This window comes from Centroberyx gerrardi, chromosome 17 (assembly GCF_048128805.1).
Source record: "Centroberyx gerrardi isolate f3 chromosome 17, fCenGer3.hap1.cur.20231027, whole genome shotgun sequence".
NCBI classification, from domain to species: Eukaryota; Metazoa; Chordata; class Actinopteri; order Beryciformes; family Berycidae; genus Centroberyx; species Centroberyx gerrardi.
In genome coordinates this window covers 22,666,603-22,691,092 of record NC_136013.1, presented here as the reverse complement: position 1 = coordinate 22,691,092, position 24,490 = coordinate 22,666,603, and the positions used below count along the sequence as shown (strand labels likewise).

The 24,490-nt window shown below is 39.8% G+C and overlaps 1 protein-coding gene across 1 annotated transcript in view; it reads right to left on the bottom strand.

Moving 5' to 3' along the window:
• Nucleotides 1-16,159, bottom strand: part of sntg2 (syntrophin, gamma 2) — a 58,711-nt gene extending 42,552 nt beyond the window's left edge. Inside the window, exon 1 of the mRNA XM_078289564.1 lies at nucleotides 16,091-16,159. Coding sequence (XP_078145690.1) covers nucleotides 16,091-16,159 — 69 coding nt within the window. The remainder of the gene's footprint in view (nucleotides 1-16,090) is intronic.
• Between the last annotated feature and the right edge of the window lie 8,331 nt (nucleotides 16,160-24,490).

The following is a 24,490-nucleotide window of genomic DNA, read 5'->3' as shown; positions in this document are numbered from 1 at the left end:
TAATCCGTCATAATTGGTCATAATCCAAACTGTGATGTTTGAGACATTACGTGTGACACATGGACAAACGCACGATCCCCCTTGGGCCAATCAGTGTATTTTTGGAAATTATTTGAAGTATTTTTGCTGGAGTACAGTGGTGAGATGCATCATCCCCCCCAGTGGAAAGAAAAAGTAACAGTTGGATTGAAGTGATTGAAGTGTGGGGTAAAGGAACGGCCCAATATACAGAGATTTGATGGCAGATGTTTCTCACTAGGTTTCCCTTTCGGCTGAAGCATTATCAAATGCCTCCTGCTATGCTGTTGACTGCATTAATTTTTAGTAAATAATACAAGAATTCAAAAATTAATGTAGAGTGCCTTTTTCCCACGGCGCAGCCGATGACATCACGAGGCAAATTCAGGTCAGGCAGGCAGTCAGTCAGGTAACGCTTAGTGAGATGAGGCACTTCGTCAGATGGCCTCTAGAGGGCGTCTTTGACTGTGAGATGCAGTGTTCCCCATGCGGAGGCACAAAATCAAAAGTTGGTCTGTATAGAAATGGATCTAAATGGATCTCTAATGCGCCTGATGTCGCATCACATCATGTTTGTCATGTGGAGACATACAGACAGCAGACCAGCAGACTGAACTCAATCCACAGAGTCTCCTGGTGTGAAAACAAAAGTGAAACTTTACATTCCACAGTTAACGGGGATTTGCAGAGAGTAACTCGTCTTTGCTGCCCTACAAACTTTAACGGTAGGTGACTTAAACATTACCTTGTAGTATTTAAGTAATGTTAGTGTTAGTTAATGTTAATGTTAGTGGAATCAGCTAATTTAACCGTGTCACAGTGCTTCAGTGCATAGAATTGAACACACAATGTGGGTCTGTACAGGATCTGTGCTTCTTTTTTTCTTTGTAACCCTTTTTTCATATGCTTTGCACCAAGCCTTTCCATGGTGTTTCTATATATTAAGACAAAGGTGAGAAATATTGAGAAGTGAAATCAAGACTAAAAAATGAATGATCCTGGATGAGGAGTCCCAGATAATGGCCTAAATAGGTAGCAACATTATACTGTATTGGAATTTGCCCTTGCTGCACAAGAAGGACAAATTCCTCTTCTGAAGTGAGACGTGGAGAGTGTATCACAATTATATTTTTGGTATTTAGCTGAAAGTTATCCAGAGTTTTTTTTTTATAGCATTCTCAACATTTTGAGCCAGGCACGATCAAAGACAAAACAATGCCTCGCTGTAGATGTAAACATGCAGAAGACTATGACTCCAACTGATGACTGTAATTTTCAGGCTATTGTACTTGATTAATTGTTTGAAGAAGCCTGGAGACTGAAAATATTCATTATTTCACAAGGGTATTTATCACAAAGATTGGAAAAATGATAATAAATTTGTGTTGAAAACCTATTTTCATGTTCCACAAATCATCTTGTGACCCCCCCACCATTACCAACACCACCAACCCCAAATCACCTTGTGATCACCTGGATGGTCCTGACCCCTAACTTGAAAACCATTTTCTTATACTGTAATAATGCCAGACTAAAACACTGCCATGAACTAAACCTCTGTGCATCATCACTATCAGCAGTAGCCTAGGAATAAATAAGAGCATAGGGTAAGAGGACAGCAGTCACAATAAGGTTAAGGATGGAAATGGATACCAGAGTGGTTTGTTGTCCCACTGTTCTTTTGCAGGCAATATCTAGGCTACATTTCATAGATATAGCAGAACATTTACTTTAGCCCAGATGATGTACACATTTGATGGCGACCATCATCTCTTGAAGAGTTGGGGATAATGATGAAGGTGACAATCAGTATGTGCATGACGTCATCCAATTCTCTTTAAAGAGACTTTGGAATTAAGGTTGTTGCTATTTTCCCTCCAAGGAGGACAGAGCTGTAAATCAATTCTTCATGTAGAGGCTCTGTGGAAAAAAATGCCTGCTGGACAGCGTGTAGTACATTAGAGGGACACAACACAAGCCTATCCTCTGCTGTTCCTCGTGGGAATACAGATACACAAAGGCAGCGTAGGCAGTCTCAACGACTGCCTGTAGTGACTGCAGAGAGGACCTGCTTCATTCATTACTTTCTACTTTTTCACTACCCAACCTCCTCTCTGTGGCTAATATTCCTGACATATGATGCAGTCTTTTAGCTAACACAATTAGTGGAAAGTGGAAAGTACAGAACTGCTCCACTCCATAAAGAGAAAAGGATGTCATCATGTTGTCATTTGGTTCAAAACTGTATACCCCTCAGTGTAAAAGTGATAAATCATAAGTTTGAATATGTTTCTTGTTAAGAATGATGAAGCTGTGAGCATGAAGCTGTTTTTATTTTTTTTTATTTCAAGCAATACATCAACAAAATTGCAAGGGATGTCAATAATGCTGACAAGCACTGGGTAGAAAAGTCATCCAAGTGCCAAATTAAAAATACCAAACATCCAAACTAGACCGCTATCAAATACATCACAGATTTTGTTGCATACTGCATTAAACCTAAAATCATTCTAAATTAGATCCCCTGACAAATGTCATGGCAAACAGCCGCCGCACCATGTACTCGAATTAGTTCGAGAACCAGCGAGGATATCAGCGCAGTAAAAACACAGGACATGCCCTGAGGTGGTGTAGTGGCTACAGTGTTCATCTGCGATATCTGTTTTGTTTTTTTCTCCATCTTTGGTGCTCAGTGCTCATTGCTGTGGTGTTTCTGCACTGCTCTTCCCAGAGATCACCTGTCAATCAAACAGTGTGTCCAGCACTGTGACGTCTTTTTCCCTTGGATTTTCTGTTGATGAAGTTTGAGTGTCTGTAGGTGGCGCTCTTTTCTTTCCTTTGTCTGTTTTTCCTAGGAAAGACCTACCAGACGCCGGGTGTTTCGAACAGCAAATGGAAAAGCTTTCACAAATTGGCTCTGGGTTGGCTCACTATTGTGTTATATCAGCAGAGAGTAGCAAAACGGTCATTTATTTATATGAAAATGTCACAGATCATTACTTTAAGATCCCTACCTCTGATCTAATCCAATCAGAACATACTCTCCTGTGTCTCCCCCATTCTATCTCCCTCTCAGCTCTCTCACTGTCTCAGTAATAAAAAATGACCCTCTCACCTTTAAAAAAAAAAGCGATCTGCAGTTCTCATGCAGAGAGAAAACATTCAAGACATAAGAGGAGCTGAAGAGTAAATTAAAATGTAGTTTGAGACATGAGATTTAGTAAATATTTAAGGACTTTAGAGACATGCTGTTTCCTGGATACTCTTTCAAGATTTTGACGTGGAGCCTCCATCTGCCTGTGATATCAAGCGTTTCAAATATTATTACCTTCCGTATGGCAGAACTAATACACTGCAAGCCTTTTCATTTGAATTTTTACCCACTTAAATGGACATTTTCAAAAATCTTCAAAATTTCAAACATGTAAAGACCTCTTTGTAGAGCTATATCAGATAAATAATTCATTTTTTGGCCAAAAGTTCACGAGTTTGAACCTGAAATCTGTACATGGAAACAGAGTTACAGGCACCATCACCTTTTGCAAATTTAAATGAATTACTAAATTAATTTGTACATTTTGAAATTGTTCTAAGATCACCACAATCATATCAACATGATCCCACTGTGCTAAATATCCTGGAATGCTTCACAATCCACAATACATTATACAAGCAATTGCTGTCCATTCATATAATCCAGAGAGTGAATATTATATGCTACTATCGTTTTTTTTACATGCATGGCTTCCAACATTTGCAGACTCCTAATCCTTATATATTGAGATCTGAAAACATCTGAAGATTTCAAACAGAAATATGGTTCTTCATCTTAAGGTTTCTTTGGCAAATTTTCTTTAAAGCTAAAATACTGGCGCTGGACAGTGATTTTCAAAGTTGGGGTCAGGGCATAGACTTGAATAGCGGGAAGATTAAAGCAGGTCCCCAAAATATCTGGAGGAATTGTTATCAAAGGCTGGTGTCCAGCGTTGCCAAAGCCTTCCCAAGTTATGCAAGGTAGGCTGAACAAAACTCTGTTGGCTAGTAGGGTGGCAGTTTGAAACAATACATTTTGCTATGTATGGATGAGTCATATTCTCTAAAATCAGGTCAGTTTGTGAGAGAAAATAGTCCATGCCCAGTTATGTATTATGTATTGGCCATTTGGAATATTCTAGGACTACAGTGATGAAGTTCTATGACAGTAGATGCCGTAGATTCGCCGTATTTGCCCAAATTACATTGTGGTGTTGGTATGGTCACTGGCGGGAAATCTTCTCGGCGCACAGGGAGTGACAAATCGAAACTTAAGCGTGAAATACAGAAGTGTCTCCTAAACAGCAGTAAGCGAGCACTCCATCCAGAGAAAGCTGGACTCACCAACAATGGCTGAACCTCTTCACTACCTCCACCCCTCCAGACACCAAGAAGAAGAAATCAAAGTCAGAGGAATGCTTAGTTTACTGATGTCAAGTTGCATGACTTCTGGGTAGTGAACTCCTTCAAATTTTTAAAAGTTCAGTTATCCTTGCTGCCACTTGGGTCTGCCAAAGTGCGAAGTTGCATAGTGCACCTTAAAGATTAAAGAGGCACGCTTGCGGCTGGAAGTTCGCTCTCTAATCTCAGCAACTATAGTTGAGGTGCCCTCGAGCAAGGCATTCAACCCCAAACTGCTTCAGTGGAGCTGCTCAATAACTAACAGAAGAAGACTGGACACTCCTTCCTTAGTGAATAAAAGTTTACAAATATATAAAGTAACACTGGTTGGTTCTTTGACCAAACCCGCAGTAGAATAGCTGGGAATCTAAACGCAATATTGCCTGAGATACATGGTTATATTTTTATAAAGCTGGCTGTATATATTACAGATGTGCCAGAGGGTGAACATGTATAGTAATTCTTTTAGTCTGTGGCAGCTGACTGGTAGGGAACAAAGCTGATCTCACAGTAGGAGGAAAGAATCAAACAGAGGATACAACATCAGCCATGTGGCAGGTATTGCATAAGGACTCACTTGATATTTGATAATTCATTCCAAGGAGCATCAAAGACATTGGTATAAATTATTAGTGGGACCATTGCACCATTTTTAAGGTCTAGGAATTTCAACTAACTTTGGATTCTAGAACTATTTTGTTGTGATGTAGAAAATGTGTGTCCAACTAGGAGTCCCTAATAGGGACGGGACACTATGCTTATCTCTTGATACGATTCGATACGCGATATGGGGTTCACGATTCAATACGACCACAAAACGATGTAATAAATAAAAGTTCAATGACTGCAGAATTATGTTTATTTCTTAGCTACAGATCTTTCTAGCAATGGCATTGGCTTGCTAGAATTTCAACCATTTAAAAACATCATTACTATAGCAAAATAAAATGTAGCTAATATCCCGATTAATTTTTTTGCCTCACGATACGTATTGTCACATTTTCGTATTGCGATATATTGAATTTCGATATATCGTCCCATCCCTAGTTCCTAATGTTAAGTTGGCCAAGTGGCATTTATAGAATAATCACCTCATAAGGACCTTTTAAGGAGATATGAACTTAAAAGCAGTTTCAACCTGGCCACTTTTGTACACTCAGAACATTTTCTGTTCAACACATCAGTGCATTTAATCAATGTCCTGAGTCCAAACTGATACAATGAGTCATACTATGTAGTGCAACAGTCTACGCCCTTCGACCCCACTTACAGCTACCACAAAGCACCACCCCAACTCTGTAGTGACTCCAATGAGAGGGTGCAAAGTAAATTTTCAGCGTTGAATGAATGGAATCAGACTGAAAGGCTGTGGCTTTGCACAACTGAAGTGGAAAAAATTATCTTCTATGCTCGATGGATGATGATGATTTTTTCTAAAAATCAAATCTTTCTAATCTACAAAGTGCTTTTGAGAGCCACTCCTATTGACTGTTTGAGCAAGTGGCACATTGAGAAACCCAAGTTCACTGTAAAACGAGTCATTACTATAGAACCACATTTATCTGAACCCAGAGGTTGTTAAGGAGTATGATATATTCACAGTACTGAAATACCAAACTAAAGCCTTTTGCATGCACATTCTGAAACACCCTGCACAGGCTAATTCAGTTTAAGTGTTTTTACTTGCATTCATCAACAAGGAAAGTACAAATACAATAACGCATATGTTTTTCAGATGTTCCAGATGGTCAACTGGTGATTTCACAAGCAAGACATTTGGATAAACCAGCTTCAACTTGTATTTTATCACGCAGAAGACATTACCTATGCAGCAGTGGAACAAAATGTTCATTTCAAAAAGGAAATGGATAGACGACAAGAGCTGGATGCTCTTGGCAGGTGTCACAATTACTACTTTTGTCAGGCTGTGGTCTTTCATCTACATCCTTTTAAGATCATTATGTCTGAAATCAGCATGAATACTAGAATACTGAGGATGAAAAACACAGCCCGGATCAACCCACTCATAACAGCCTTTCCCCCATTTTTTCTTTGAGGTCCTTTTGAAACTACCCTGGGAAAGTGACAGCAAAGGGTTCAGCTCTAAAATAGGTGTGGATGTACAGTTTTAAAGGAGTAGCAATTTGTCATTGAAATTTTCCTGGGATTTCTTTCAGAACATTTGAATTGAACATATCGTAATTAATCATATTTGGGATCCAAGGAGACACTGAAGAGCTGTTGGCATTCCTGAAATAAAATACGGAAGGAGCACAGCGTTACGTATTCGCTTTATTTATAATAAGTATCTGAAAAAGCTCGCTAAGGGGCATATTCCCACTCATTTGCTCATACTTTATATGCAGACAGACAAGGCTTCCGCTGCAAAAGTGCAAGCACATATATTTGGTGGATTCTGTGCATGCGTTTTTGCAAAGGTACACATTTTAGAAATTGCAAACATGTACATTTTAGAAAATGTGCCAAATTGTGCCAAAGTTCCATGTTTCTGGTTTTGAGATAATAGGAGTTGTATTTTGTAACCAAGAGGTTCTGTCAAACCTATCGATGCACATGGAGAGGAGGCTTAAACAGGAAAAACATGTGAACACCAGATTTACCCAGCCATGGTAACGACTCTTACTGAAGGAAAGCATTGCTGTGGTGCTGTGCTTGACTCATCAGAAATTGTGTAAATATTTTTTCACTGCTTTAAATCCACAATAGACACGAGTTTTATGTAAAAATCCGGCTGTTTTATCAGTCAAAATCAAAAAGTGGGGCTGCAGCAGAGAAGAATCTCTCATTCCCACTAACTGTGACGCCGTAGATTCACCCTGTTTGCCCAAATTAAATTCTGGTGTGGGTATGGTCACTGGTGGGAAATCTTCTCCACACACAAGAAGTTACGATTAACAGTGAAACCCAAGCTGTCTCCTAAACAGCAGTGAGCAGCGCTCCGTCCAGAGAAAGCTGGACTCACCAACTTTAGATCTTTTTCCTCTCTAATCCCTTTGGTATCCTTTGGTATAAAGCATCACAGTCCGGCCGGTGCTGTGTGCAGTTTACTGATGTCACATTACACGATTTCTGGGTATTGAGGTTCACATTTTTCAGACAGTTACCTCTGCAAACGTGCGTTATGTAGCTTTAATATAAAAAATATTAATCCCCAAATTTCCACAGGATCAGTCACTAAGCTTCGGATGGGTGGACTTATCAATGTCTCGATGTCAATAGAAAATCACAGAGGGTGACGCTCTTGCTGCACTTGTGATATCTCATTGCTTTCCAGTTCTGCTGTGTGACCACTGCCTTTTCAGAAGAAGTCACTGATGAGTTATAAAACTGGAGGGGATAGACACTATGTTCAACAGTATTACTTCAGGGCAAAATTTACATATACACATCACTCACACACTCACAAGAGATTTACCCAGTCAACCAAAGACACATTGGTTGAATTTAATTGGTTTCAGTTCTAACGGCTTGAGGTCCAGCCACTCAAACCATGATTGCATTGCTTGAATTCGAGGGCTTCTATCTGCCAATCACTGTCCAGTTACGGTACCACACAGAGTCAGTGTCTGAGTCTGAATTTGAACTAATATTGTATAGAATAAAGGTGCTACATTTAGCATTTTCAAACATCAGTATGTCACTGTCAAATTAATTGTGATATCTTGGTATAATTACTGTAAACAAATGAGACCATGGTGGAGACAATTTTCCCATAAACCCCATTCTTTCTTGTTGCAAAGAGAATGTTACTACTTTCTCTGTTTTCCCTGGAGGCACAGCGACCTGGTGGCTCAGTTGCATACACAATGTATTCACAATGTCCTGGGTTGGAATTCGGCCCAAGACCTTTGTCGCGTGTCATCGCCCACTCTCTCTCCCGTTCTACCTGTCTCTCTTCACTGTGATTGTCCAAAATGCCTTTAAAAAGCAGCCCACGTCTTGTTTTGTGCTGTAAAGCTATCTCCCTTTTTGCCATAAAGCAGTCCAGCAAACAATCTTCTCGGCAATGGTCTAATTTGTATTTGGTAATTATACTAATGTCTCAAATGAATGTGCTAATGATTTATTCATGTTAAAATGATACATGTAGCACCTATATTTAAAACCTGTCTTTTTCCAATCTGTTATGTCCAATATACATTTTTTCTGTTTCAAAGCGTTAGTGATTGATTGATATAAATATTTGCTTCTCTATATGTAAATCTATCTATCTGTATGCAGTATGTATGGCAACTCTATATGTATCTACACTACATCTACCATGTATGTAATATCCCGGAGGTCAATAACTTAGCCAATATGGAGCGATTTTCCTATGCACAAAACTAACAGGAATGTGATGTATCTTCTGCAATCATCCCAGTTCAATTTTCCACTCATACCTCTCCCTGGTGAATTCAAACTGTTTGATGCATTTTCCCTTTCTCTATATTCATTGTTTGAATAGGCATGGCTCAGATTTTTACTGTTCAAACAGCTGCATTGCTGACTGTATGATGGCCACAGTTTCCCAAAGTCCTTCCAACTTAATAGTATGAGGCTCATGCACGTGGTCTGGCAAGAGCTAATGAGGATCAGCATAGTGTACATGTTTGTTGAAAAGTGATGAATAGTAATGAAAATCTGATATTAGCCCCACCAGTGACAAACATATTTCTAGAATTCTCTTTGCACTTTGATATGAGAGTGCTGTGTATAGATGTCTCTTTCTCTCTCTGTCTCTCTCACACGCACAAAATCAAATAAGAAATGAATGCATTTTGAACAATGTGCAGTAGTAGGGAGTCGGGGGGGGTTCTTTTGTTGACGCTATGGGAGGAGTAAGTTGGGGCTGCTGCAATTTTGGGGGAATTAATCTGGGACGGTTTATGTTGCCAAACTTTCTTTCATTCCCATTTCAAGGGGATTTCTCAGTTTGAACAACCAGCCAGGTTTATTGTTTTTAGTGCGATGGTTTTTCAGCGCAGCTATCTCTGTCTGCAGTGCTAGCAAAAGCAGTGAAGCACCCACAATGATTCAGTATCATTCGGTGAGGAACAAGGTAGATTTCTTTATATCTTGCTTGGAAATGAATGGGACATTAAAATGCATAAGTTTCCTGCCTTGAATCAAAATAAAAATGCTAATGAAAGGCTGTGGGTATTAATAATGCAGAAGATGAGTTTCCTTTTATTTGCTAAGGAAACATCTCAAGAAAGGTTCATAAATAGTGACAGCCAAACTTGTTTCAACATATATGGATTGACATCGTTTCATTGACAACACTAGCAATTCTCTGACATTCTAAAATTTAAAACTGAAACTTGAATTATGGGCTAGTTGAGTTAGTTGAATAATGGAATATCGTTGTGTATATACTGTATTATATATGTGTACTGTAGCACTTCCTACAGGAACTAATTGTACTTTTAAAAAAGACTTAATGCTGGAGTCTGTCCTTTGGCCTAATTTGCAATTCCCATGGGCTTCTCAAACTTTCTCCTGCCAAGAACGCCCATATACTGTAAACAAAACTGAAACTGTGGACCCATCTGAGAGAAACTGCTATCTAGATATAATGATTTCGTACAACACTGTAAAATATTCCATACAAAGTAAGGAGGTGACATTTGGGAGTGAAAAGAATTGCCATTCTTATACGTTCTTTCATTGGGCTTACTTTTAGTAAATAAGTAACACTAGTCTTCATCATGCTAAAGAGCCTGGCTCCAGTCATAGGAGGAAAAGTGAATATTATATGGGCCTTGTATGAATCCAAGACATAACCTTTCAAGGCACTTCAAAAAAAAAAAAACACATGAGGAACCATTTCCTTAACTCTGCTACATTTTTGTTCTCATTGAAATTCAATTTTGGAATATAAAGCCTGATTGTTATTTTTTCCCTTTAAAGTCACCTGAGTAGCTCTGGGAAATGAAAGGTTCAAAAATACATGAGCATGCTCCAACAGGAGTAATTTGGTTAAAATATTAAGCCTGATTGACTTCCTGGATACAACAGCATTGACTTTCACACTCCACTGGGGTATAATTATGCCTCTGCAGCTCCTGCCAGAGAAGCCCTCAGGCTTTTGACCACAGGGGTTTGCATGCTTTATATGACATTTATGTCACTTATTTTTTATATGTCTTTAAAAAGGGGCATACCAGTGTTAAAGTTTTTTTTCCTCTCACGTCTACTGTCTGTCTGACAACCATACTGCTTACCATTTCAACCCATTTGTAACTGTGATAGCTTCTGGTTCCTACTGACTATGTTACAGTTCAAAAGTGCATCTACAAGAGTCTTAAACGACTACTCAGACTTTTTGGGAAATTGGATCATTGTTCAACTTACTTTTTACATGTTACAATAGAAGTACCAACAAAAACAACTAGCACTGTCTAACGTAAGAAGATAGACCTTTTGGTAATCCAGAGTTGGTGTTGGTTTTCTCTGCCAATACTCTCATCACATAAAGGGTAAGTTGACCAATGGGCCAATTTCCCAAAGGTCGGTGTACTTCTTTAAGACTGTTGAAGTTGAGATGCACTTTTGTACTGTTATGCACTGGAGTCAGTAGGAACCAGAAGCTATGACATTTACAAATGGGTTGAAATGGTAAGCAGTATGACTGTCAAACAGTTGTCATGAGAAAAAAAAAAGTTGTAATGTTGGTATGCCCCTTTTTAAAAGGTATATAAAAAATAAGTGACATAAATGTCATACAAAACATGCAAACCCCTGTGGTCAAAAGCCTGAGGGCTTCTCTTGGCAGGAGCTGCAGAAGCATAATTATACCCCAGCAGAGTGTGAAAGTCAAAAAGTCGGTGCAGTCCTTTAGGTACCACAGGTATTTTCTGGCTCAGTGCTGGCTTCTATCAGCGATTCATGTCTTAAGCGATTGAATAAAGACAAAATAGTCACACAGCTCAGCCCCTATACTGGCTGCGAAACGTAAACATTTGCCAGATTATATGCATGCTGAATTTACCAGAACGTCTCAAGTTATGTTTTCCGGGGTAACGTTATGTTTTTTGACGATAAGCAAGGCAGAAACAAATATATTTCTGAATGGACCTTGGCCTGACGTTCTCTCCACAAGCTGCGCAGAGTTGTTAGCCCGAACTAACATTGAGCACAATAACAAAAGAATTAATCAGCAAACATGTATGTTTCTATCGAGGTTAGCTAACATATTCAGTAATGCCGTATATATAGCTATTGATTAGCTAGAAGGCTAACTAATCAAGATACAATAACAAACAAAAGGTAAAGCACCCAGATATGCTAATATCTGGGTGTGGACTACTTACTAGTCATATTATGCTTCAGGGAAGCAGAATTATTACACATTGTACCTTTAAGGTTATGTGTGTATAATTATTCCATCATTGTAAATACTTTTGTGTCAGTATTGTTCAGCATGTTCACCCACATGGTGTTTACAGAGGAAACTGTCAAGCCTATTCCTCATTATGAGAGATGTTACATACATGCAAACGAGAAATTGTTACAAATGCAAAAAGCAGTCATTCTAGTCCGAGTTACATTCTGGACTTCAACAGAACACTAGCCATCACACTTCTACAGAACTACATCTACAGAAACTCACATAGTACATTTTTCAAGTCTTACTACAGCCCCTGCTTGTGTTGGGAGAGGTCCGGGTTATTAGCAGCTCTAAACCCACAGAGCCTTAACCCCTCCAATACAAACAGCCTCACCACCCTTCGTTCACCCGCAAACAATCTCGCTAGCTAGCCATGTAATAAGACCTTTTGGAATTGGAACGTGCTATTCCACCCAGTGGTACGCTGGCTGAGCTGAGTAAAAGTAATGCGCCAATTCTACGACATGCATGACAAACAGTTTGATTGCCACCACCTAACACACATAACAGAGCATCTCAGCTATGGAGCCTGGAGCCTGCCGCAGGAATAATTATAGAATAGTTCAGTGATTAATTTTTAATGATTGTTCATTCATTTGTTTTCTTCTCTACCCACTTATTCCTACTCAGGGTCAGGGGGGAGCTGGAGCCTATCCCAGCATGCATTGGCAGAAGACCCTGGACAGGACACTCATTCATACTCCCATTCACACCTATTGGCAATTTGAGTCTCCAATCCACCTGACTTGCATGTCTTTGGACTGTGGGAAACCCACGGCAACACAGGGAGAACATGCAAACTGTACACAGAAAGATGAGCCACAGCAATAAGGGGCCGTGTCCACCAAGCGACCTCTTGAGTGCTTGAAGCGCTGGTGCTGAGTGCTTTGGCAGCATCAGGTGAGCGCTGGAGCGGGGAGCTGAGAAGACGTCTCCGGGTGGTGTTGCTATGCTAAACGTTAGCCTAGCTAACATTAGCTACAAAACGGCAGGATGCAAGCTCTTGGTCCCCTGCTTCATCCTCATTGGTTGGTAGAACTCTGAAGTGACATTGATGAGCGGTGCGCTTCAGAAAAGTTGAAATTGTTTCAACTCGAGAACAGGTCCAGTGCTCACTTCGCTCAGCGCTAAAAAGAGGTGAGGTACCCGTTTTGGGTCGTAAGCGCTGAAAGCGTCGCTTTTCCATAGGAAATAATGAAAGAACAATGCAACACAGAGATGGAACAGGAGCCCTCACTGGCCACGTAGTGAGCTTTCAGAGACACCCCACCCATTTCTACTAGCAGGGGAGGAGGGGCGTACCTCCTCAGCACCTTTAACTAATTTATCAATAATTACTAATCACTGATCTAGACTGATTATCAAAACCAAGAACGCCAAGTCGATACTTGTATCCTTGTGGAGAACGTTCTTCCCAAGTTGTCTTGGGGAGAACAATCTTCTCATCAAAGTAATCACAGAGAAGCTTCCTTGCAATTTGAGATGGACTGTGCGCTTCACATCGCACGCATGATTACACAGCTGTTAATTTCCCCCGTTAACCGGCTCTGTACTGCAGAGTACGACGCTGCTCGCCGTTGTCGCAGTGAATCTTGGGGCTTTCAATTCGTTCTCTTCGATCAAGTCACCACTAGATGCATCCTCGATATTTTGAGGTTGGCAAGGAAACTTCTTTTCTATCCGTCCTCTGTCCTGTCGTTCTTTTGTTTTGGAATCGTACTTCGGTGGTTAGATATTACGTAAAACGCATCACGGAGGACACAAGAACACGTATTGATAATCAGCCCTAGTCTCAGGGTATCTTCAGGTTTCAGAAAGCCAAATTTAAGACTTTTTCTTACCTATTTAATGCTTCCTGGAATTGAATTTAAGAAAATAAAGAAACAAAGCTGGCAAAACCAGCCTGTTTCTGATTGAACATAGATAGTGAACATTGCAAAACTATAGGGCAGAATAAGAAAAAGGAAACCAGGAAATGATTTAGGGACATGAAGTCCAACTGCGTTTGGTAAAGCAGACAGGATGCAGATTGTACGACCAACCATGTTCTGTATTAATCTAAGAGTGGATATGCAGCGTAAAGTAACCGTCATTGCATGGTGAAAAAAATAAGATGTCTAATGGACATGGATTTAAGACATTTTAATACTTTTCAAGGCCTTCAATTTCTAATAAAATAATTCATTTTTAGACTTTTTAAGGATCCGCAATACCCTGAGTCTGTAACTATTGTGGCAGCTGCATTCCAGTCCATCCTCAACACCCTGAATGTGAAACAGCACACAACTGAACAGATAATCACAAATATGCATGATGGAGTGAAAGCCTTGCAAATATAACCGTGTTTGCGGGAGAGCCGAGTGCAACAGGAAAACTTTGGCTTAGGCTACTTTGCAACTTATCAGTCAGTGCCAAATGGAAAGTGGGATATGTGTGAAAATTGAACACACTCAAAGCAAATTTCAGCTGCAGACTTGCTGCCCTTGAGGCTCAGAAATTCAGCTTTGAAAGTTTTATAAATCCTTTGTATTACGAAAGTGTCCACAACTCAGGACCTTCCTCCAAGGATTGATGAAATAGAACGTGCTACGTGTCCAGTGGGAGCAAAAAGGTAAGAGAATAGTCTGTAGAGGCCTATGGCTAAATACCATGCAGCTAATGATGACATTTAGTCCTATGAGGATGTGTGGGAGTTGCATAATGTAGTCAAAAATTCATTCTTTTACTTCAGGATTCATTCTTTTGTTAACTAAATAGGTCTATGAGTTAAAGTTCATGCTCAAGTTCCAACTTTCCAACTGCAGCAAGTATTAAAAACAGCCTACATAAAAACAACACTATCAGGCACAAGGGGCAATCAGTCAGTCACCAATGCAGGGTGTTGATGCAGAGATGCAGGCAAACAGATAAGACAAATCGCTGCTGTCATCATCATCGTCATCATCATCACTACCACCACCACCACATGCAATTTATATGGGACTTGAAATGGGTCAAGAAAATATGTTTTCCTCCAAAATAGATTATTTTGTATGACTAAATGCCATGCAGGCAACACAACCATGCATTTGTCATATTGTGTGGGACTTTGTGTTAAGCAGCCTACTGCATATGTAGGGTATAGGGGACATGTAAAATATCAAAGGCTAAAATCATTTGTGGTCTCGTTCAAATAACCGTAACATATAATTAAATATCAGGCTCAGACTTGATTCTAATTAGGAGTAGGCTACTCAATACATTATATTGATGTCTGTAACTTGATTTGAAAACTCTAAAAAATTAAAATGGTAAAACAAATTGTAATCAACACAATGCCACGCAACTTAAAATGTTAGCAGACAATTGAGTGAAAACATTTCTTACACTAATTAACGTTTTGTCACTGAAAAGGCGCATTATATTTGGATTATAGCCATGAGGTCCATGCCATTTTCGTAGTATTGAGCAATTTAACATCTATTTCGTAGCCAACTGACCAAACTTGACCTCTAGGAAATGGAGAAAATGTTAAATCAGAAGAGCAGGCTACACGATGTAGACTGTAGTGTGTAGCTGTAAAGGGCTACAATATCAGCGCAACTGCTGTATCACACAACTGATAGTGTTGTAGCCCCAATACGTGTCGTCCTCTCTTGTAGGCTGTGGAAAGAGCATTTCACCAGACTGCGTTCAAAAATCTGTCAGTTTGTTTCCTCGTTTATCGACAAACTTACATGACCGGTAGAACGTGGCATAAGACATTTTATTAATCATTACGGTCTTTTGGTAAATTCGGCATAGAGATGATCTACCAAGCAGTGGTTTATGACAATAAAAAATGATCTCAACTTTTAGGAATTGGCTCACACTGCTCGCTACCGCCCTCCACGGAGTATTTTGGTGGGAGAAGAGTGTGGGAATACCATGCGAACCAGTTATAAAAGTTGATATTTCATTGAAATATGTGCTGCTCGGTTTATTAGATTTACGCCGAATTGAAGAGTGGCTTCTAATGATAAGAAAAATGTGTTAATTCATGTTTTACCAAGTACGTATCTTTGCCGATAAGCAAAGCAACATTAAACTGTCAGATTTTTCATGTGGTTTGGCATGATGTTATCTCCACATAAGAGTAAACGACACGTATAGGGGCTACTAGTGTCACAGCCTCCACAGATAACACAGCGCCACTGGTCATAAGGAAACGGATCTCTTATCCAGTTTCTTTCTACAAATAAATGTAAAAGGGTTAACGTTACTTGCCGAAGTTGGAACCAAAAGGCTGGCAGGTCGCTCAATCAGTTCAGGTTGCTGTTTCCCGGCCACATTCATTTCCCATAAAACCGGTGTCTCTGCCCACTGACTTCGACGAGAGTTTCACAAGTCATTTATCCAGCAATTCACTGTAAGTGTTATTCACCGGCGTCCCGTTCAACGACAGAGGCAGACGGAGAAATCATGTTTCTATAATGCTATTTTAGCAGTGACCGTATCCTGCAATGGCAATAATATTGGCTGTGGCAGGGGGAAAGACGAGTTATACCAATCGCTATTTGTCTACCGTTAGTGCCGTTACTGTCAGAAGACTGTGTGTCCTCTGCATCCTGAGGCTGCTGTTCATCAGTCTGCATGTTGTTTCTCCACCTGCTGCCTCTCCTCCCATTAACCATTACTGCGTCAAACCAAGGCATTAACCCATTCACTGGCATTTATCTTGGGAGCAAAATGGCGTTTTAATAACATTAGTTATGGGTAATATTATAGAATTCTATGTTTAATAGTCATTATTAGTAGTAGTAGCCTAGTAGCAGCAGCAGCAGTAGTAGTCGTAATTTAGTAGTCTTAGTAGGCTAGTTATAGTAGCCTACTGGCAGCACTAGTAGTAGTAGCAGTAGCAGTTAACTTACTAGTCATAGTAGTAGTGGTGGTACTAGTAGTGGTAGGCTAGTAGTAGTTGCCTAGTAGTAATAAGATAAGACTTTATTGTCCATTGAGCAGAAATTTGTCTTGGACTAATGCTGCTTCTGTCAAAAGAATCAAAACAGGCTTTACATAGACAGATAAAAGACAACTTGCTAACAACATCAGTGTGAAACACTCAGGCAGTCCAGCATGCAGACATTCACAGCTCAAGTATTACCCTGGGCGTTTAAGCCTTAATGGATACATACTGGCACAAATGAATTTTTGTAGTGGTTTAACCTGCATTTGGGAACCCTGAAACACTTGCCAGAGGGGAGTAGCTCATCTTGGGCGGAGGATATGAGATGGGTCAGAGATGATTTTCTGAGCCAGTCTGACCACTGTCTCCTCATAGATGGCCTGAAGGGGTGGGTACTGTCTGACTCCTACAACCTTCAAAGCTGTCTGCGCCAGATGACTTATGTTGGACTTCAGTTGTACAGACAGATTTCCAAACCAAGCTGTGATACAATATCTAATAATGCTTTCTAGTACAGAATGATAAAAAAGCAGCATGTAGCCTACTTTCTCTCTACGCCAAAAACTGTCAGTCTAGGTAAGAAGTACAATCTCTGCTGTAGCCTGAAGCATAGGCTGACACGGATGCTCCAGCTAAGTGTGTTGTCATTATGGACTCCCATACCTGGGAAATGGCTTCATTATGAATGACTACAGGCTTATGATCACAGACAGCCTCGGGGTCAAACACCAGCTCCTCTGTCTTTTTTACATTCAGGATTAGATGGTTGTCATCGCACCACTTTATGAGCATCTCTACCTGGGAGTGGTACAGTGATGGACTGCCATGATTAGCAGTCCCAGCATAGCAGTATCATCAGCGAACACGAAAAGTATCATCAGAGAATATGAAAAAGACTGGGCCGTGTCAGGAGAGCTCCAACAGCCTCACTCTACAATGACAAGCATCCAACCTGAAATTATCTTGGGAGTCATAAAAATTAGCCTGTGACTGCAAAAGTATGGCTTTTGTCAATCAGTGCATGGTAGGTATTAGATGACATTCATTTAATTTTTGTTCTGCTATGTTCTGGGGACTGTCTGCAAAAACTGATATTACTGTTACTATAAATAGTTTAGCATCCAAGTTGAAAAACAGTCCATAACCAAGTCATTGTTGACTACTGTGTAAACATACTGGTGTTCTGTATGCAGGTTGGAGTTTTAGTTATACAAACATTGTCAGAGGCAGAGCTGCTCTGGCAGAAATAGTCACAGTAATCATTTTTTTATTCTTTCATGACCATGGCATTCATGATCTTGGAAGGTCAGCTAGGTTAACTAGCTAACCTAGATAACTTTATCATACTATAAAGCAAGGAATCTCTGTCTGTCTGTCTGTCTGTGTGTCTTTCGCATATCTCGAGAACCGTTCGTCTGATCGACTTCACACTTGGCGGGTGTATTGCTGGGGACCCAAGGACGTGCAGTGTCGGATTTGGTGCAATTTGGACACGCGACACGTTCAATATTAATAAACTTTGAATAAACAAGCGAACAGCGTTCTGTGCAGCAGCGGCGCGAACGGGCACTGCACTAGTATGGTTAAATTGTATTTTTTCAGTAAGTAGCAATTGTGTGCTCGGCTTCATTAGCTTCCTCTCTCTTACCCCTTGCCCTTTTCACTGGGTTTCCGCCTGTTACTTAGTAAGGCTCCACCCGTTCTTAGAAGTTCCAACTTACGAGTTCGGAAGTCGTCAAATACTAGGGATGTACGATTCTACATTTTTTGGAGTCGATTACGACTCTGACTCCTTGGAAATCCTCCTTGGTAATGGAATTGATGGAATCGATTCTAAATCAATTCTGATTCCAGATGAAAATCAACACAAAAATTTCTCCCTCCTCCCTACCCACTTGTGAAATGGATCAGACCAAGGCAGTCGAACACAGATTAGTATAGATAGGCCTAAATCAGTATGAATTTATTACAAATTCATTTAAATGAAACAGTTTCTAGGATTCCAGAGTCAGCTAAACTTGCTAGTTTAGCTAGCAAGTAATCTTCGGCTATGTCAGGGGTTTGTACCACAGGAAAGTGAATGCCGTAGCACTGTAGTTATCAAGGAATATCCATGTCGTTTAAGCTTGTATTTGTGGTTAATTTTCAGCTTTATTGTATGACATTTCTTACTGTTCACGTACAACTCTGTGCTTTGTTCAGCCACGTTGGAAAGCGCGATTACGTCACAACTCTTGATTATCCGACACTTGAATACATGGAGAAAATCATGATTTGCCGACTGGTAATTCCGAGTTTATTGGGTCGTTCATGCGCGCTCATCTTCTAATTACGATATTTCCGACATGACTTGAAGGCAACCTTCTGCCTCCAGAGCAGCTCTGCCTCCAAGAAATGTTTGTATAAAACTTGCAATTTCCAATCTGTACAGCTGCAGCATTTCAGCACTCACTTCAGCCTCTTGAACAGCTAGTTGTACTGGTGGTGTGATGTATTGTTTTAATACATCTTTCACTGTTGCCCCTGTGCCTTATATGTGAGGTAATGTATTTTGCTCTTTGTATTAGTGAGTAATGTGCAAGTTTATCAGAGTGTATCTCAGTAGTAACACAACATAGTAAATTGTTCATACATGCAGTGTTGTATTATTGAGAATTTGCATTTTCTACAAAGTAGAAAAGATTCTTTGTTATCTTACCCATATCATCTATGGTGTGTGTCACCCAGATCCGTCATTAATCCAATTTTCATTTAATATACAAAATAGTGTTACTGTGTCATTTTCATTGATAAGGGAAGAAATCCATGTATTTAAATGGGTGTCAACAAAAGGATCATGTTTGCCAAAATGACACATCCAAAGTGCCAGTTTTCATTTGAATGCATTCGTTTTGGTTGCTTGACCCAGTAATTTTGGTTGCTCCTTTGACCCAACGATTTTTGTTGCTCCTTTGACCCAGCAATTTCTGCTTCGATTGAGGGCTTGAGGACACAAACAATAGCAGGTTTACTTTTAGGAAACAAGAAAAGGGCCATGAATGTTTCCTGTAACTTGAATCTTCCATTTAAAAATAAAACATAAATACAAAGATATACATATTTACAAAAATGCATACAAAACATGAGATATAAAAATAACAGAATACAGACTATAGTGAAAAGATTTGTTTTCAGTTTACCTTTAAAAGAAATCAGTGCTAGGGCACATCTCAGTTCCTCGGGCAAGGCATTCCACTTTCTGGGTGCATAACAACTAAAGACAGCTTACCCTGCCTTTGAGCTTATCCGGGGCAGATCCCTGCCTGACGACCTGAGGGCTCCTTTTGGTTCATCAGTGTCACAAGCGGTTCTCAAGAATGTCTCTGATATAAATTGGTGCAAGGCCATTGAGCGCTTTATATACAAGTAATAAACACTTAGGGTTAGGGTTATGGTTCATTTAAAATTCATTGGGAACCGGTGGAGAGATCTCAGAACTGGAGTGATGTGGTGAGTTTTCTTTGTCCTAGTTCAAATTTGTGCTGCAGAATTTTGAACTAGCTGCAATCTCCCTATGGTCCTCTTAGGGAGACCAATGAGAAGACCATTGCAGTAATCTAGTCTGCTGGAAATGAAGGTATAGGCCTACACTAGTTTCTCAGAGTCTGCTTGTGATACAAAGCCTCTTACTTTGGCAATATCTTTCAGATGGTAGAACGCAGAAAAGGCAAAACATACTCTATGATGATGACACCAAGATTTCTTACTTGTCATTGGGAAAGGGATCTTTCAATTTCAACAAGACTAACCTTGGTAAGTAAAGGTGAAAGATGCTGCAGTTAGGATTCTCTGACTGATACATTTCTGTGAAATTACAACATGTTTACCAGTCCACACAGTCTGATGTAACTATCCTTTGTCTTATTTAGGGTTAGTGCCAGTGTAGAATCATGGTTTGGATTTTTGAGGAAAGGGTGGGTGAGAGTGGGGAGATCATTGGGGTTAGGGTTATCCGCTGGGTGCCTCTCATCAAAGGTGGGTGATGTTTCCTTGAAATGGGCCCATAACTAATTAGTAACTGTATTGAACTGAGAACTCCAATCTGTCATTGTATGACTGGGTGCTAATACTTTGTGATTTGAATAGCCACGTTTGTTGCCCACTTTATACATTTGCACTTGAGTTTTTGAACCTCTTTGAATCGTGCAATCACACACACTCAAAAGGTCATACTCTTTACTTAGTGCTAACATCTGGTCTCAGCCATAGAAATGTAGAAAAATAGACTTCTGTATCAACCGTGAATTAATTATTTTTAAAGCACTGTCAGCTCTCCCCAGTTCCGGATCCCTCTTGCATCTTTGATTAACGCTGCCTCACTTCTGCAAGGTCTTCACTGCCACCACAAACCAGAACACTACTGAGACCTGCTGTAGTCATTTGGTAATTTACTTTAACAGTGCTTGCCTACCTAGTCTTGTCTCTATTGATGTTTTTAAGGATAAAGTGAACCCTATAGCCTTGCCTTGGCTCCCTGAGCACATTCAGGCCCTAAGGAGAATCTTCCATGACATTTTGAAGAATTTAAATAAATGTTTCAGAGGGATGCTCAAGTGAATTTTTTTCTGTTATATCTAAAAAAACATTTAAAAAAACATACTAAACACAGTCATTAGGTCACCTGGTTATGTGAAAGCTTCACCAAAGAGGTTGAGAACCTCAGATCACTTCCCCATTCAGGCTTTACTGTTAGGTGGGGAATTTCTGCTGAATTCAGCCATTTTGAACCCTTTTGTGCCTCGGTCCTGACTGATACCGTATCTCACATGAACTCCACCTCATGTCCCCTTGATGTTGTGCCCATTCATTTCTGAAAGAGATGTTTTTTATCACAACTTTCCAGAAAGTTGCCTCCACTCAACGTATAGCTTTCAGGAATCAAAATTACATCTTTGAAAAATTTAAGCCTAATTTTAGAACGATGCACAGAATGGAGACTGCCCTTATTAAGGCAGAAAGTGATATTCTAATAGGAATGTATTTGGGTGAAACTTCCATTTTAATCCTTTCATGTCCTAGTGCAGCCTTTGTGTGCCTGAATTCCTGGCTTGACATTAAGGACACTGCACTAAATTGGTTCAGCTTGTATCTATTCTCATAGAACCTTCTCTGTTCAAACTGGAAACTCATCATATTCCTCAGCAGACAATACATGGGCAGGGTCCCTCCAGGTTCAGTTTAAGGTCCTATCCTTATATTTGAAATCCAGAAGCTCAGATGGCCTAGCCACTTTTAAAGAACGTTTTTCTGACATAAATCAGTGGATGTCCCAGTACAACTTAATGAAGAACAAGACTATGTCTAATGCAGCTAGCTCAAAAATAAAATCTAAAAGAAAAAACAGAAATTCCACAACCGAAACAAAATCGAAATTCACCTAAATTCTTTTCATTTTTAGTGTTTTGACTATTGTCATACAGTAAGTGAGATAGAGAGAGAATCCACTAGTAATGAATGAGCCCAGGTACTACAACAATAAATGATCAATACATTGTTACCAACTACTCACATCTCAAGACAATTTTCTACACAAAACAAGTACTACCAAGACATTTCATATATTTGGCCTTCAAAATAGTAAAACTTTAAAACTACATAAAAAAATAAACTGAAACGAAACATTTATCAAGGTTAAAAACTAAACTAAAAATGGTAATCATTGTCTCATCTAAAAAAAGATTTCTAAAGTTTGGAGGGCCAAATAAGAGTATTTCAGATTTGCTTTCATTGAGTAGTAAAAAATTCTGAGACATCCAACACTTGATGTCTATGAGGCAATTCTTAAGAGTGCTTATACTGTTTGGGTTTTAACAGGATGTAGGCTATAACTGGAGCAGTGGGAGCATGTAGAGGGAGAAAAGGATGAGGCCTAGAATTGAGCCCTGTGGGACTCCACTGGACCTGTCTGCTGAGGGAGATGAACAGAGAAGGGGTCTATTAGAAAGACAGGATTTGAGACAGCTCAGTGCTGAGCCAGATACCCACCTAGTGCTTAAGTGAGTCGATTAAAATTGCATGATCAGCTCTCAAATGCTGCACTAAGGTCTAAAAGGATTAAGATCGAGCAATCTCCTGCATCCACTTAGTTACTTTAGGAGAGGTGTTCTCTGTGGTTGTCTAAAACCAGAGTGGAATTCAATGCTAGTGTTTAAAAGCTAAATGTGAGGTCTTTGACCCTGTACCACATGAACCAGTATGTACTTATGTCATTATGTGAGTTCTCAATAGGTTCCTGCATCAAAGTCATCAAGACATATTCCTGTATACATTTTTTGTACTTGGCAATAAAGTGATTGACTGAAACCTCAGGGGATCTTGGCTAATTATGCTATGCCATGGTTGATTGAAAGATATGAGCCAAAAAGTGAACAACACCTGTATTTTCAAGTAATTAATCATAATCAAATGCATTTTTTGTGAATATATTATTGTCACCCTTAAATGAAAGCAATGCCTTTTTAGCCCACAAGGCCTCTGGTGCAAAGGGTGTCTCATGTTTTCCATCCAGTCCCAGAATAATCACCCTACATCTTTGCTTACACAAGTCAGAATAACCTTGAGTCACTGAACAAACTGTGCAATAATAGTCATATCTCTCAATATCTAAAAAAAAATATATCTCATGATGCAAAGGAGGAGTTGTCAGACTCTTCAGACACTTTCCAGAATGTCAGATAGGTTCAAGTGTTTGTTTGTTCCTAGTGTGATGAGACTTTGGAACGACCGCAAAGGAGTTTTTTTTTGGCTCAGTAATGTTAGACTGAAGGCCAGAGTCAAAGTCAAGGGGTAAGAGAGGAGGAAGCTAATATTAGAACGAGTAGTGTTCTTGCTACGAACTGAAAAAATGCACTCCAGCCATACTAAGTTATCTTGGTTAGCTAGTTAGCCTAGCTGATCTTCCAAGTTCAAACTAGCCATACCAGCCTATAGGTAAGCTAGTTAGCTGACCTTCCAAGATCATACATGCAAATGAATGAAAAAAAGCAGTCATTGCCATTTGCATTTTTATTTATATTTTGACCAGAATTCCTTCTATGCCATTCAATTTTGCCAGTACACCACTCTTAAAAACTTTGGTTCTTTGGCTCTGCCTGCCAAGGTTACACCCATAGGTTACACCATGAGAATAGTTCTGCCTCCAGAGCATCTCTGCCTCCAAAAAGTGTTTGTATAACTAAAACAACAGTCTGCCGTTGTCAGATTGTCATCAAAACTCATATATGCATACAAAGAAGACTTGGGGAGATCAAAACCACAGCTAAGGTATGAAGATTTATAGTTTTAAGATCAATTTTCACCCAGGTTCTTGCACAGACATAGAGGAGTGAAGTGTCTCATTTGTGGTTGCCTTGGCTGAATTTGGCTTTTGCAGACCACGATGCAAAACAATGCGTGTGTGTGTGTGTGTGTGTGTGTGTGTATATATATATATATATATATTGAGGACAGTTGCTAATGAATGAGTAGTGTGTCCAGGGCAGGAGGGAGGGTTGAGAGAGTGACAGCAGGGGGTGATGGGAAGGGGAAGGGCAGGTCTGTTCACTCTCTCTAGACAGTGACCCAGATGTGTAGGTGGTGATTGGTGATTGAGTCTTCTCATCTGTTTCATAATGTACACTGACTGTTCTTGACAACGGTATTGATGTTGTTATCAAAGGTAGCACCCAACAACTTACTGATTA